This window comes from Schistocerca americana, chromosome 5 (assembly GCF_021461395.2).
Source record: "Schistocerca americana isolate TAMUIC-IGC-003095 chromosome 5, iqSchAmer2.1, whole genome shotgun sequence".
Lineage (NCBI taxonomy): Eukaryota > Metazoa > Arthropoda > Insecta > Orthoptera > Acrididae > Schistocerca > Schistocerca americana.
This window is the reverse complement of record NC_060123.1, coordinates 257,234,787-257,250,177: the sequence shown is the minus strand read 5'-3', so window position 1 is coordinate 257,250,177 and position 15,391 is coordinate 257,234,787. Positions and strand designations below refer to the sequence as shown.

The following is a 15,391-nucleotide window of genomic DNA, read 5'->3' as shown; positions in this document are numbered from 1 at the left end:
GTGTACGTTCCAGTGAGATGCTTACTTCCAGTCTAAAGCCTGCAATTCGAAGCAAACGCCGAGGATTGCTGACAAAAGGTATTGTGTTGTTGCACGACAATGCCCGTCCGCATACTGCTGCCCACACTGCTGAAACGCTCCAGAAACTCAAATCTGAAGTAATGGATCACTCTCCATATCCCGATATTGTCCCTTCTTACTATCACTTGCTTGGTCCACTTAAACGGGCATTAAGAGACCGCCGATTTGCCTCGGACGAAGCAGTGAAAGAAACGGTGCATTCCTGGCTCGCAGCTCACCCGAGAACCTTCTTTTATGAGAGCATGAGGAAGCTTGTACAAATCTAGACAAAGTGCGTTGAAACGCAAAGAGACTATGTCGAAAAATGATGTTCTTGTAATTTTCGTATTTGATTACAATAAAATTTTATAACTACTTTGCGGATAATAATTGACTTACCCTCGTATTTGGCAGGTATCGATATTGTGTACAAGACGTGATCTGAGATTGTGCTCTGTCCTGAAGCCAACGGTGAATACTTTGAAGGCCAGTAAAGCTATTTAGTTTGTAACTCTTGCTTCCTTCATTTTATTAGCGCACACACCTAACTTCTCGGACGCACCTTGTAAATCACAGCCATTAGGTAAGCGTCCTGAAGAGAGCACAGTGAGAAACTGCGTAGGACCTTAACAAGGCGTGCACTGCAGAAGGACCTTGAGGTGTCGGGGAACACTGCCGGCATCCGGTAGCCGCAGCCGGGCCTCGACTGGCGGCTATGAAGAGGAGTGGCAGCAGAGCTGAGGGCCGCGGGCCATCTTGAGCCACGCGGAGCAGTCCGCCCCTCAGCTGCCGCGAATGTGGAGCGTGGGAGGGGCGCACGTACCGCTTGGCGGCGGGCAAGGGCGCGTGAAAGCGATGGTGCAACCGCAGACGCAACCGCGCCGGCGCAAGTGGACCGACTGCTCCTCTTACGACCGTCCGCGAGCGAAAAGGAAAAAGTGAGCGACCCCTGTCGCGGGGATAGCGGCTGACCGGACGCTTCTCATGCGTATAAATACAGTGCGCTTCTCCAGGGGACGGCACAGTCCGCTTCCAGACCGACAACAGCTCTCAATATGAAGGTAACGCACCGTCAAGCGACTGCGTGGCCCATTGCTTGTCTTATAGATGGATATGGCTGCTCTCTGAGTGCCTACAATACATCTGCGGTCTCACAGGGATGCAAAACGCGTTGAATGACAAATATATAATTTCTTCTTTCTTTCCTCCTCTTTCTTCAAGTGGTTATGCTGGATTTCGTCCAGCGTTTCTCACTAATTTCGCCGAATAGTTTCAATAATATTTGGTGACAATTAATTTGTGCTAGGTCCATTTTTTCATGTATCTTTTTAGCTACTACACTGAAAATTCTCAGCAATCTTCTCTACTTGTTTCACGTATTACTTCCTTATAAACTTTCTCGCTCTAATTCTACTTCCAGTGCGAACTCAGCGTTTCCTGCACGTCTCGTCACATGCCTCTTTTTCCAGGAAAGGTTTTCCGTAGACATATTTCCTGATTTATTTGCAGTCTATACATCTCACTTGTCCATGCACGTAATTGATAACATCCTTCTCTACTACCATTTTCCAAACATTTTGTTTTAGAATGTCCTTTCTTCTACTTTGAGTTGTCAACTATGAATCCTTTCAAACCTGTTCAATTTGTCCAATACCTCACCTGTTCTCTTTCCTAAAAATGGTTCAAATGGCTCTGAGCACTATGGGACTTAACATCTTAGGTCATCAGTCCCCTAGAACTTAGAACTACTTAAACCTAACTAATCCAAGGATATCACACACATCCATGCCCGAGGCAGGATTCGAACCTGCGACCGTAGCAGTCCCGCGGTTCCGGACTGCAGCGCCTAGAACCGCTCGGCCACTCCGGCCGACGTTCTCTTTCCTTTTCCCTATCTCCAAGTGTCAATTTCTTGCCGAGAATTTTTTGAATTCTTTTTCCTTTTTAATTTTGTCCCCATTTGTAGTCCTGTTACCAATTTAATTTTTATTAATGCACCTTACTGTAGATCTCCCCGCGCTAACAGGCTTGGGCTATCTTTCTCCAATTTTTCAAAAAGTGCAATTCTTTTCCTTGGGCACCTAACAATCTGCCTTTGGACAAAAAAAGTAAAAATGTCAAAATAGTCGTTTATCCATATAGCAATTAAAACCTTTTGTAAGTGATACTAATTTTCATAACACGGCTTAAATATCTATTCTGGGTCCTATGAAGAACAAAATGAAACAGTTTTGCCGCTGATGTGACAATCAGTCTGTTTGGTAGCGAGATAGATTTTCATGAAAAAGCTTCCATTGCGTCTTTTTATTATATCTTGTTTGTCTTTAGGAGGGAGCTCTGTTGTAGACGGTCATTGTATGTTATTCTTTTCGGCAACGACATATCTGCGCGAAATTAGAAATCACGTCATATCTTTACTCGATTGAGCTTACAGCAGTATCGTAATTGTCATCTCCAAGGGGAGAGGGGTCATACCAGCTGCTCTGTTAACTATGGAAACTTCAGCAATTGCGGCACGGAATGAATCATCTTACTGTCATGATGATTATGTAATAGATCTTCTGTTTATGAATTTTTGTTGCTTTTATTGTACCTCTTGCGCTTTGATCTCTTTCAAGAGGTATAGTACTTAAGAGCGTAGATTTCTGTGGCCCTTGTCTTCGGCATGGAGTAAATACCCAACACTGATGGAAGCCACTTGTAACATTGGCCCAAAGGTTCTTTACTATAAAAATATGACGACAAGTTAGCATACCAACACACACTAGAAACTTTTACTGAATACACAATCGCGAATTAGGATGGAACTTTCCTAGCGAAAATATGTTTCTTGGGTCACTGACTCAACAACTTGAAAACTACGTTGTGGCCAAGCATTGTTCAAATGGTTCAAATGGCTCTGAGCACTATGGGACTCAACTGCTGAGGTCATAAGTCCCCTAAAACTTAGAACTACTTAAACCTAACTAACCTAAGGACAACACACACATCCTTGCCCGAGGCAGGATTCGAACCTGCGACCGTAGCGGTCACTCGGTTCCAGACTGTAGCGCCAGAACCGCTCGGCCACCAGCGGCCGGCGAGCATTGTTTAACCGTGGGTTAGTGCAAGCAGTATGTGGACAGTATCTTCACGGAAGTGATAAAGACTGAATTATGGAATAATCACATTTAGCGAGACAATAGCTTTCCTTTAAGAAAAATAGTAATCCTGTTTTACGATGTATTCTTTCGAGACGCTTGTGACGCGGTCGATGTCGTATTTGATAGCAGTTGTCTTGACTGCGACACGTTGCTCCTTCCGACATTTACCTCCCATTGCGCTGCTTGTGCAATTTGCTGAGGGGTAAGTGGCTTCTGGTGTACACGTCACGTTCGTTCTGTGGCCTATGTAGGGGTGATGACTCTAGCTTCTTAGGAGTCCAGGTTAGCGTCCGAAGATGGCGGCCAGTTGGAAAGCCGAAATTTGATCGTAGTGTCCGCTGGAAACCCAGCAGCTATATCATGGATAGTAATGCCACGTCTCAATAGCGTCATCTACAGGCCATCTGTAAAAAATTACCGTCGTGGTTCTGGAAAGACACACTACGCTAACAGACGCTCAGTTAGCTTTGCCAGACTCCGGGGCTAGAGGGAGTTTCCGTCAGAGATAACAGTCGCTGATTGTTGGTTGGCTATGTTCATGTGTACACAACTGGCCATTAAAATCGCAACCACATGAAGGCAGCATAAGTCAAATTCGCTTGAAGTGTACTACTTGCATGGTTATACAATTGGTTAACATTTCAACATAACCACACAAAATCAACAGTAGTAAAGCAGATTAAGCAGTCCGTTTATCATTTATGTTGTTTGTTAGAAAAATGACAAATGTATTCCAGCATCTGTCAGAATTCGACCGCATAATCATTGGGAACTATTGAGACTATAAGGTTTATCATCTACGATATTTCTGCTGGTACAGCTGTTATCCGAATACAGACTCAATAGGCTCAACTCCACGCAGGGCCTCAACAGCCCCGTATGACTAGAACCCAAGAGGACAGACATTATTTGCTCAACTGTGCAGCACTGTAGAGCCAATTCAGGATGAGGGGTTTTAGGACAAGTTTCGATAGGCAGGGTGCGACGACGTCTGGCGCAGAGACACTGTCAGAATGGATGGAAGCAGTAGTGGGGGCAGGTGCTCCAACAGTAGCATTCCCACTGACAACGCACTGGACACAGGTGTGTCAGATCGTCATCGTCTTCGACGAGTCCATGTTCTGGGTACACTATCACGATGGACGTACACGTTTGTGAAGGCTCCGAGGAGAACAAATGTTGGCCGATTGCGTTCATCATCATATGGACCCAGTACCTGGCGTGATGGCAAGGGACTTTGAGTACACAAGATGATCGCCTCTAGTCTGCATAGTTAGTTATTTGGACAACAGGCATTACATACCCCACGAGTTAAGGCCTATGGTTACCCCTGTCTTCGGTGCCATCATAACGTATTTCAACAATATAATGCGAGAACCCATCTTACCTACCCTGTCCTACCTGACACGATACAAAGGGTGTTTTACTGTCGTCTTGGCCACCACTTTCCATTGAAAATGTCTGCCGATAGTTTTCCGAGGGACTAGCATGTAACCACTTGCCTGCCATTATGACTGATGAACTTTGGCACAGAGTTAAAGCAGTATGGGATGACGTATCCATTTTATTTTACCCAGCCTTAGTTCGACTCAGTACACAGCCAGGTTAGAGCAGCCAGCCGCATAGGTACGTCACATACGTTGAGCAAATTGTGGACTCGATGTGTGTACACACAAATACTGTACTTACACTTCTTTTTCATCAGTCTTGTGACCAGTTTACTGAGGCGCGTCTCTTTCTTACTCTATTGATTTTGCGCACTACATCACGTAATTTTCGATATTTTTCTATAGCCCCACGCCTCAAATCTTCGATTCCCTTCTGTTCCGTTTTTCATACAGTCCATGTTTCACTACCATACTTTGTTGTGCTCCAAATGTACATTCTCAGAAACGTTTTCCTAAAATTAAGGCCTAACATTCATACAAGTAGATTTCTCTTGGCCAGGAATGCTCTTTTCACCACTTTTGTCCACCTTTTCTGCCCTCCTTACTCCGCCGCTCATGGGCTATTTTGCTGGCTAGTTGGTTCAAATGGCTCTGAGCACTATGGGACTCAACTGCTGTGGTCATCAGTCCCCTAGAACTTAGAACTAATTAAACCTAACTAACCTAAGGACATCACACACATCCATACCCGAGGCAGGATTCGAACCTGTGACCGTAGCAGCAGCGCGGCTCCGGACTGGAGCGCCTAGAATCGCACGACCACCGCGGCCGGCTTTGCTGGCTAGGTTTTAGCACTCCTCAGCTTCATTTTCTTCGTTACCTCAGATCCTGATGATATGTTTCTGCTACTTCTTATTACTTTCGTCTCTCCTCGATTTACCCTCAATGCAGGTTCTGCACACATTAGACTATTCACTCCATTCAACAGATCCTGTAATCCTTCATTTTGAGCCGGCCGCGGTGGCCGACCGGTTCTAGGCGCTTCCGTCCCAAACCACGCGACTGCTACGGTCGTAGGTTCGAATCCTACCTCGGGCGTGGATGTGTGTGATGTCCTTAGGTTAGTTAGGTTTAAGTAGTTCTAAGTTCTAGGGGACTGATGACCTCAGATGTTAAGTCGCATAGTGCTCAGAGCCATTTGAACCATTTTGAGTCCTTCATTTTCAGTCAGGATAGCAATGTTATCAGCGATCTTATCATTGATATCCTTTTACCACGAATTTTAATCCCAGTCTTGAACCTTTCTTATATTCCCGTCATTGCTGCTTCAATGTATAGATTGGTTAGCGGGGACGAAAAACTGCGTCTCTTTTGTACACCCGTTTTAATACTTGCACTTCGCTCTTGGAATTCCCTTCTTATTACAGAAATGTTTTCGTAGTTGCGAATCTGAAAAGCTGTTAACTGTATAATGGAATCACGATGATCACAATTTGTACCAGACAGGGATTCGAACTCTGATATCCCTCTTCTCGAGAACAGTTACCTTACCATAAGGTTATCCAAGCACGCTTCACGGCCAGAACCGAACTTCCATCTGTCGTTAACCATGTGTCTACAACACGCACTCGTACATCCATTATGTACATTCCTGTACAGGGGAGAAATTTTAATTCAAAGTCGAATTTTAATTCCAAGTTGCTTGCCCCTAGTCGGCGGATGAATACGATGTTGCAGTGTCTATTCCAATCTTATTGTTCCCTCGTGGTTCATGTACATGTTCCTGTCTTTGCCTGTAGCTTGCTACTGTTCTTCTCAGAATTTCGAACATGCTGCACCTTTTTACGTTCACGGTTTCGAGGTCAACGGATCTATGAATGTGTCTCGATTTTTCTTCAGTCTTGCTTGAATTATCAAGTGCACATCAGGACCGCCTCTACGGTGCCTTTAGCTTTCATAAAGCAAAGATGATCGTCATCTAACACATCCTGAGTTTTCTTTACCATTCCTCTGCATATTAATCTTGTCAGAAACTTGGAAGCATCAGTTGTCAAGCTGATCGTTCGCATAGTTCTCCAGCTTACCAGCCCTTGTTATCTTCGGAATTGCGTGGACCGATATTTTTCCGAAAGTCTGATAGTATTTTGCCACTAGCTTTTTATGTTTTTTGTGTGGGATATATTATCCCACAATTAAATTAAAAATCCCTTCCACCGATTCTGACCAAGGTTTTCAGCAGGTTTCTTCCGGTTGTGAGGAAAATGCTGAGACTAGAACCTCCTCCCAAACAGTCCCAACTGGGACTCCTTTTACTCCACTGCCAGTTCATCTAATATTTGAGTGAAAAATCCGTGACTCAGCAATGGGTCATCATTGTAATGTGGGAGAGAGACACGGTGTGGCGGTCCGCAGGTGTGCGCGTTGCTGCTGGCCGCCGTGGCGTGCGCCTTCGCCGAGCCGCCGGTGGACCGGTCATACCTGCCGCCCAGCAGCCAGTACGGCGCGCCGGCTCCCGGCATGCAGTTCGGCGCTCGGTCCCCCAGCGCGCAGTACGGAGCCCCGGCCGTGGGCGCCGCGTCCTTCGGCCGCTCCAGCGGGGGCTCCGCCGCGCGCGTCTCCTCCAGCTTCGGGTCGGCGTCCTCCAGAAGGTTCGGTGGCGCCGGCAGGAGGTTCGGATCGGCTGCGGGCGGAGGCCTGTCGACCCAGTACGGCGCTCCGTCCGCTGGCGCCGGCTTCGGCGGACTCGGCCTCTCCAGCCAGTCGTACTCCAGCGGCGCCCTCTCCACGCAGTACGGAGCTCCCTCGGTGGACTCTGGCTTTGGGCGATCCGCTGGCCCTTCTCCAGTATACGGCGTACCTGGCTACGGTCGTGCTGGTGCCCAGGAGGACGCCCTCGCTGTAAGTACTTTCCACCCCTCCCAGTACTTGTTAGCGCCTGATACAATCCAGTAAGTAATATCTGACTTCCAGAATGAGATTTTCACTCTGCAGCGGAGTGTGCGCTGATGTGAAACTTCCTGGCAGATTAAAACTGTGTGCCGGACTGAGACTCGAACTCGCAGACTCGAACAGCGCACACTCCTCTGCAGAGTGAAAATCTCATTCTGTTATCATCCCCCAGGCTGTGGCTAAGCCATGTCTCCGCAATATCCTTTCTTTCAGGAGTGCTAGTTCTGCTAGGTTCGCAGGAGAGCTTCTGTAAAGTTTGGAAGGTAGGAGGCGAGGTAATGGCAGAAGTAAAGCTGTGAGGACGAGACGTGAGTCGTGCTAGGGTAGCTCAGTTGGTGGAGCACTTGCCCGCGTAAGGTAAAGGTCCCGAGTTCGAGTGTCGGTCCGGCACACAGTTTTAATCTGCCAAGAAGTTTAATATCTGACTTGTTTTAGTAGATGTAGTTTGCTATTCCTTCCACTAACCGCCTCGGTAGACGAGATCAGCACTGCCAAATCAAACGGAAATTTTTCTACACATCTCTCGATATAACATTGGGAAATCAGGAATCGAATCCAGCAAAGGTATCAAAACAAAGGTATCAGAATACCTCCCAAAACTCAAACCTACTGGCGGAGTAAAACTGCAGCCAGACTCGATCTCGAATCTAGGCAAAAGTTTTAATAGGTCGGGAAGATTCAGATCAGCGCTCACTTAACTGCAGAGTGAAATTTCATTATGGAAAATTTCTAGAACAATTTTACCTATTTCAAAAGGATGAGTGTTTTCGGGGAATTTTCTCTGCCTCCTTCGTCTCATTTATCTTTAACGTTTCCGATCTTTCGGTGACAACTACTACACCCCCCCCCCCCCCTCCACCATCCTCCATCATTCAGAAAGTATTTCAAGCAATAAAGTTTACACTGAAGATGGCAATCACTGGCAAGGAAGGATAAACCTGTTGCTTTATTCATACGTTGTCAAGACAGTCTTTATTTACTGCACTCCCATGTTCTGCATAAAAGACAAAGTTCCGTTTGTTTTGGTTTATTTGTGATAACAAAACTACTGAAGGACAAACTTGGGGAAAATATATCAAAACAAACCAAGAGCTTGGGGCACTGAAGGGGACCAATGGCTCATCTGTGGTAAGCTGAGGAGGGAGGGAAGAGGGAGGAAGGAGAAAGGAAACTCCATCCCCCCCCCCCCAAAAAAAAAAAAACGGGCAGTCACTGCCATTGTAGTAGGAAGTAATAAGTGTTGAATACTGGTGGTGAAAGAAGAGGTTTTCTGTCAAGGAGGACAGAGTTGTGGCGTAAGGTTATTGATCACCAGACTATGCTACAGTGCAATACACCCTATATTGTATTTCAAAGATTTGAACCAACTCTTCTACAATGTGACCAAGCTCAGCCATGCGAGAATTCAGCTTCGTCATCCACACTCATGTCCTGTCTCCTCGACTCGCTGCTTTCGTTTCACTGACCTGCATTTTATCTTCTCATTTTTCAAAGTTTCGACTGGTCTGTACGTTGCCTATATTTCTGTCAATCCTGTGATTTCTTCACCCTACGCATTTGTTCCACATCGCAGCATCAATAGCCTTTACTACATTCGACAACTTTCATTCTCAGAAGAATATTTACTTTATTGTTTTACCCTCAAGTAAAATAATATTTAGAGGAACAGTTAGGATATATCCGATCATGCCTTTCCCACAGTCACATTTTTAAACTTTGGTCCTTACCTGTTTAATCTAACACCTTCTCATATCGAATTCTTATGGCGGCATAGCCTTGAGTTTTATGAACTCCTTTCTCACTTTTTCCTTTGCTTAATGTAACTTTCAAACATAACTGTGTGTTTCTTGATATAACTTCACATTATGTGCGTTGCTGAATTTGAGCTACTATGCACAACACTAGAAACGAACAATAGCAGTTTAATCCAGGTATAGGTTTTCGACGACGAGCAGGCAAGGCAGTTTCACGTGTAATGGTTTCCTATAACTTCCTTATTGAAATTAACAATATCCACTTACATCTACTTCTACATGGATACTCTGCAAATCACACTTAAGTGCCTGGCAGAGGGTCCATCGTATCACATTCATAATAACTCTGTATTATTCCACTCTCGAACACAGGGCGGGAAAACGAACACCTATATCTGTCCACGCGAGCTCTGAATTCCGTTATTTTATTACGATGATCGTTTCTCCCTATGTTGGTCGGTCACAACAAAATATTTTCGCATTAGGAGGAGAAAGCTGATGATAGAAATTTCGAGGGAAGATCCTGCCTTAAGGAGATACGCCTTTGTTTTAAGCATTCATGCACTATGAAGAACTGCTCATCGTCTTTTCTCTCCTGTTATCCACTCTTGTGTAGCAAGTTGTTACTGCCACTATTCATTCTACCCCACAAATCCGGGTTGGGCATCAAAGCATCTCGAAACTTGCACCGACCACGGAAAACGCAAGTTTTTAGTGGGCCATAAAAGTTGTTTTTGGCAGTTATACCAGGGCTGCGTTTTTTTTTCGTTGTGTTAATCTTCGAGTCCTTAATATTGTCGATAGTTTCTCTTGCAAAATAAGTGATAGTAAGCCTAACACTAAATAAGTTGGTCTAGGAAAAGAAAATTAATGAGCGAAGATGTGCAAATCTCCAAACATCCGTAAATTCTGGTTTTCAGAAATGATTTAATCTCCTGGTACACTTTTTATAATAAGCGCTACTCTTCGTGCTAAGAGAGGAATGCTCAAACAAATTATTTCTGGAAATGGTTTACGCCATAAAACAACTTTCTGAGTTTCTGCCTTGATTTCTTACATTTATAAGAATGAAGTTGGAGCTCTCCCACAAAAGCAAGTAGTCTAATACTCGCAACGTCACTATTTAATGCTCTGTGGATCGCCAACATATGCGTGTGACGAAGACAGAACTCTATACGAATGGTTTCATATTGGTGAGAAGGTTAGCAATAGAGATAGAGAAAGGAAATCCACATGTCTTTGTTTAAACTGATATTTTACGGCAGGTGATACGAAGTTAAAACCCATTCACGTACTTGTTACTGAACCATGTTGGAAACGAGATAGATCAAAGAGCAATGGCTTGCTATTTTTCTCCTGGGACCGCTGTATCATATGCAAACTTTGTTTTGTAGTTATGGGCATGAGCGTATTACGAGGCAGATTCAAGTTATAACACTTCCAATTTTTTTGCCTCAAGACTGGCAACAGAAATATGTGTTTCGTTTTAAAATACGCGGAGACTCGTTGTGAATGCGTTACAGAGGTGGCAACTCTCTATAGCACACAGAACTCTAGTGGCAATGACGAGAGTGAGGACTGTTTTTGATACTTAAAATAGTGTTCCGTTTCAGGATTCGAAAACGGAATCTGTGCCTCATCTTTTGTCACAATCGATGAAACGTAAATCCCTTTCATGCCATCATCATGTCTGAACATTGCCACGTTCATAGCCGTGTGGTGGTCTGTAAGTTTTCGTGATACCCACCTGGAGGACACTTCTCTAATTTTCAAGTCTACATGTAGGACTGTGAACACAGATCCCACGAAAATGCCCACCTTTGGAGATGATGTGATCCACACTAATTCGGCTGTCCTCCAAAACAACTTTCTCCACTCGCATGATCACGTCGTTGGGCCGGCTGGTGCAAGGTCTAGATTCTCTTGGCTTGTTGGTACATGGCGTTCTGCCTTCTTTTAAGTGTCGCACCCATGACGAACATTAGGCACATACAACACACATTTACCACATGTCTCACTCAACTGGCAATGAATTTTGATTTGTGACATACCATGCAAATGAACTACGTGAATGATATACAGGCTGTTCATGTAATGAAAGCGTCACCATTTTACGTGTCAAAAGCAGTCTTCACTCTCAACCCTGTCACTACAGTTACGTGTGCTGTCTGTGCTGCCCTAACTCTCTTGCACTCATGACAAGCGCACGAGTATTTAAAAAGAAAAAGAAAAAAAACACGCTTTTCTATCTGTTTTCAGTCTCGAGAAAAAAACGGAGGTGTTACAACTTGATTGCACTTCGTGCTATTGTTGGACTTGTGATATTTTGGGTGAAAAACAAGGAAATAGATGGTGGAACATGATGATAACAAATCGGTTGTCTCAAAATGCCTGAGGCGTATGCCAATTTCATGCCAAGACTGTTGGGATCTCTTTTGGTCTTATAGCGGATCATATAATTGGAATTAAAACGAAGATGGATAGAGTGTCTGCCATGTAAGCAGGAGATCCTGGGTTCGAGTCTCAGTCGGGGCACACATTTTCAACATATCCCCAATGAAGTACATCAACGCCTGTTTTCAGCCAGAGTGTCCATTTAATTATCATTTAAAACGAAGGTATTACTGAGATACAGTACTAAGGAAGCTTTTCACTTGTACTCCAGCCCCCTCCAGTTCAGGCTAAGTCTCTCATCCAGCTTATGTCTAACAGTGGTGCTATCTTGAGTTTCAAGTCACCAGCGCTGTTTACGTCGTCATGAAGCTATCGTTCGTTTGGTGAGATATTAATGCGGAGTGGCATGTTTTTCCAGGAGCCGGCCAACTACGAGTTCAGCTACTCGGTGGAGGACGCCAACACGCTGAGCGACTTTGGACAAGAGGAGTCCAGGCAGGGGGAGAGCGCCCAGGGCCAGTACCGCGTGCTGCTGCCTGACGGCCGCAAACAGATCGTCACCTACCAGGCTGACGAGGGAGGCTACAGGCCCACCATAGAGTATGAGGACACTGGACTCACCGCCTACTCCGCTGGCGGATACGGCTACGGCAGGGGGCGCGCTGGGGCTGGAGCTGGAGCTGCTGCCGGAGACGGAAACGGTGGATACCACTACTGACCAACTACTGGACTGTTAAGCTGCAACTTAACGATGCTGCAAATAAATATAAAGTGTACAAATACTACTTACTGTAGACCAAATAACAGGCATGCTCACAATTATTTATGATGAACGAATGTTGTTAAGTGGGCAAGTGTTAGCATGAGTCTGGTGTGTGTGTTAGTATAAGGCAACACTTTTTACTGTATTTTTTTTAATTTTGCGTATCAAATGGAATAAAGAAAAGTGCAATTTACATGCTTTATTATCAATTAATTGGTGATATTTGAGGTTATCCCGAAACGTTGATACAGGGTGTTTCAAAAATGACCGGTATATTTGAAACGGCAATAAAAACTAAACGAGCAGCGATAGAAATACACCGTTTGTTGCAATATGCTTGGGACAACAGTACATTTTCAGGCGGACAAACTTTCGAAATTACAGTAGTTACAATTTTCAACAACAGATGGCGCTGCAAGTGATGTGAAAGATATAGAAGACAACGAAGTCTGTGGGTGCGCCATTCTGTACGTCGTCTTTCTGCTGTAAGCGTGTGCTGTTCACAACGTGCAAGTGTGCTGTAGACAACATGGTTTATTCCTTAGAACAGAGGATTTTTCTGGTGTTGGAATTCCACCGTCTAGAACACAGTGTTGTTGCAACAAGACGAAGGTTTTAACGGAGGTTTAATGTAACCAAAGGACCGAAAAGTGATACAATGAAGGATCTGTTTGAAAAATTTCAACGGACTGGGAACGTGACGGATGAACGTGCTGGAAAGGTAGGGCGACCACGTACGGCAACCACAGAGGGCAACGCACAGCTAGTGCAGCAGGTGATCCAACAGCGGCCTCGGGTTTCCGTTCGCCATGTTGCAGCTGCGGTCCAAATGACGCCAACGTCCACGTATCGTCTCATGCGCCAGAGTTTACACCTCTATCCATACAAAATTCAAACGCGGCAACCCCTCAGCGCCGCTACCATTGCTGCACGAGAGACATTCGCTAACGATATAGTGCACAGGATTGATGACGGCGATATGCATGTGGGCAGCATTTGGTTTACTGACGAAGCTTATTTTTACCTGGATGGCTTCGTCAATAAACAGAACTGGCGCATATGGGGAACCGAAAAGCCCCATGTTGCAGTCCCATCGTCCCTGCATCCTCAAAAAGTACTGGTCTGGGCCGCCATTTCTTCCAAAGGAATCATTGGCCCATTTTTCAGATCCGAAGCGATTACTGCATCACGCTATCTGGACATTCTTCGTGAATTTGTGGGGGTACAAACTGCCTTAGACGACACTGCGAACACCTTGTGGTTTATGCAAGATGGTGCCCGGCCACATCGCACAGCCGACGTCTTTAATTTCCTGAATGAATATTTCGATGATCGTGTGATTGCTTTGGGCTATCCGAAACATACAGGAGGTGGCGTGGATTGGCCTCCCTATTCGCCAGACATGAACCCCTGTGACTTCTTTCTGTGGGGACACTTGAAAGACCAGGTGTACCACCAGAATCCAGAAACAATTGAACAGCTGAAGCAGTACATCACATCTGCATGTGAAGCCATTCCGCCAGACACGTTGTCAAAGGTTTCGGGTAATTTCATTCAGAGACTACGCCATATTATTGCTACGCATGGTGGATATGTGGAAAATATCGTACTATATAGTTTCCCAGACCGCAGCGCCATCTGTTGTTGAAAATTGTAACTACTGTAATTTCGAAAGTTTGTCTGCCTGAAAATGTACTGTTGTCCCAAGCATATTGCAACAAACGGTGTATTTCTATCGCTGCTCGTTTAGTTTTTATTGCCGTTTCAAATATACCGGTCATTTCTGAAACACCCTGTAGAAGACGTAATTCCTTTTGTTTGGCTCGATTCGAATATCCCATTTTCATGTTCAGTACCAATGCCGCACATAACTATCTACATCACTTGGAGCTTAATTGTCTAAGATATGCTCGCTGTCTGAATTCCATGCAAACTGGCTGGTCATTGCCAACTGCACTTACGAATGACTAACACTTCAGTTATCACAACACTGCACACATAAAAGGAAATATCCATCCAAAGGGAGAACCAAAAATGGACGTTTTATTTTTTTAGTACACTGATACGCTTCACATTTCTCTAGTGATGTAAATTATTCTGGAACTATGAATATTTCATCAAAAAATATATTCACTACTAATAGGAAAAATACATATCTTGCACCATGCTATCTGTTTTTTTACTTAGCATATGGTGTAGTACATCGCACAGGTTAATTGTATAGGCATATAAATACTTCTCCATGCGCTAAACGAACTAGCAGAACCGACGCCAGACAGTTTTGTTCCACTACAACTTGAAACAGCTACGCTGAACGTTGTTGTGACCTGCGATGAATTTAGATCGTGTGATATCCTTTGATGCTGCTGCACCTGTCCAATACAACTGACTGTACCTATGGGAAGGTTCAAAAGCACAAGAAAGATCTTGATTAGCAAGTGCCTATCACCGTTATTCAGCTACGAGAAAATGGCACACCTTCGACCGTCCAAGTGTCGCCACATCTGCTCAACAACCAGGAGAAAGCCAGAACCGCTTTACTAGTAATTATCAGTACATTCAGGTTTCTAGGTTGAAAAGGAAACGCACCGAGAGGTTCAAATGATCGAAGAAATCTCATAACATTTGTCAATAGGAGAGAACGATGTACCAGAACTAAGGATTTGGCTGAAGCTCTGCGACACATAGTTGCCGCCAAGGATTCAAAGCGAAATATGGAAATTATGACTCACTTGATCCAAATGGTTCAAATGGCTCTGAGCACTATGGAACTTAACATCTGAGGTCATCAGTCCCCTAGAACGTAGAACTACTTAAACCTAAGTAACCTAACGAGATCACACGCATCCATGCCCGAGGCAGGATTCGAATCTGCGACCGTAGCAGTCGCGCGGTTCCGGGCTAAAGCGCCTAGAATCGCTCGGCCACCGCGGCCGGCTC

The 15,391-nt window shown here is 44.8% G+C and overlaps 1 protein-coding gene across 1 annotated transcript; it reads left to right on the top strand.

The window, feature by feature from the left end:
• Positions 1-1,096: 1,096 nt before the first annotated feature.
• LOC124616115 (pro-resilin-like) lies at positions 1,097-12,644 on the top strand. The gene is made up of 3 exons (XM_047144379.1): positions 1,097-1,121; positions 7,004-7,489; positions 12,107-12,644. The coding sequence occupies exons 1-3, from the start codon at positions 1,116-1,118 to the stop codon at positions 12,404-12,406; spliced, it is 792 nt and encodes a 263-aa protein (XP_047000335.1). The 5' UTR covers positions 1,097-1,115; the 3' UTR covers positions 12,407-12,644.
• The last annotated feature ends 2,747 nt before the right edge of the window (positions 12,645-15,391 follow it).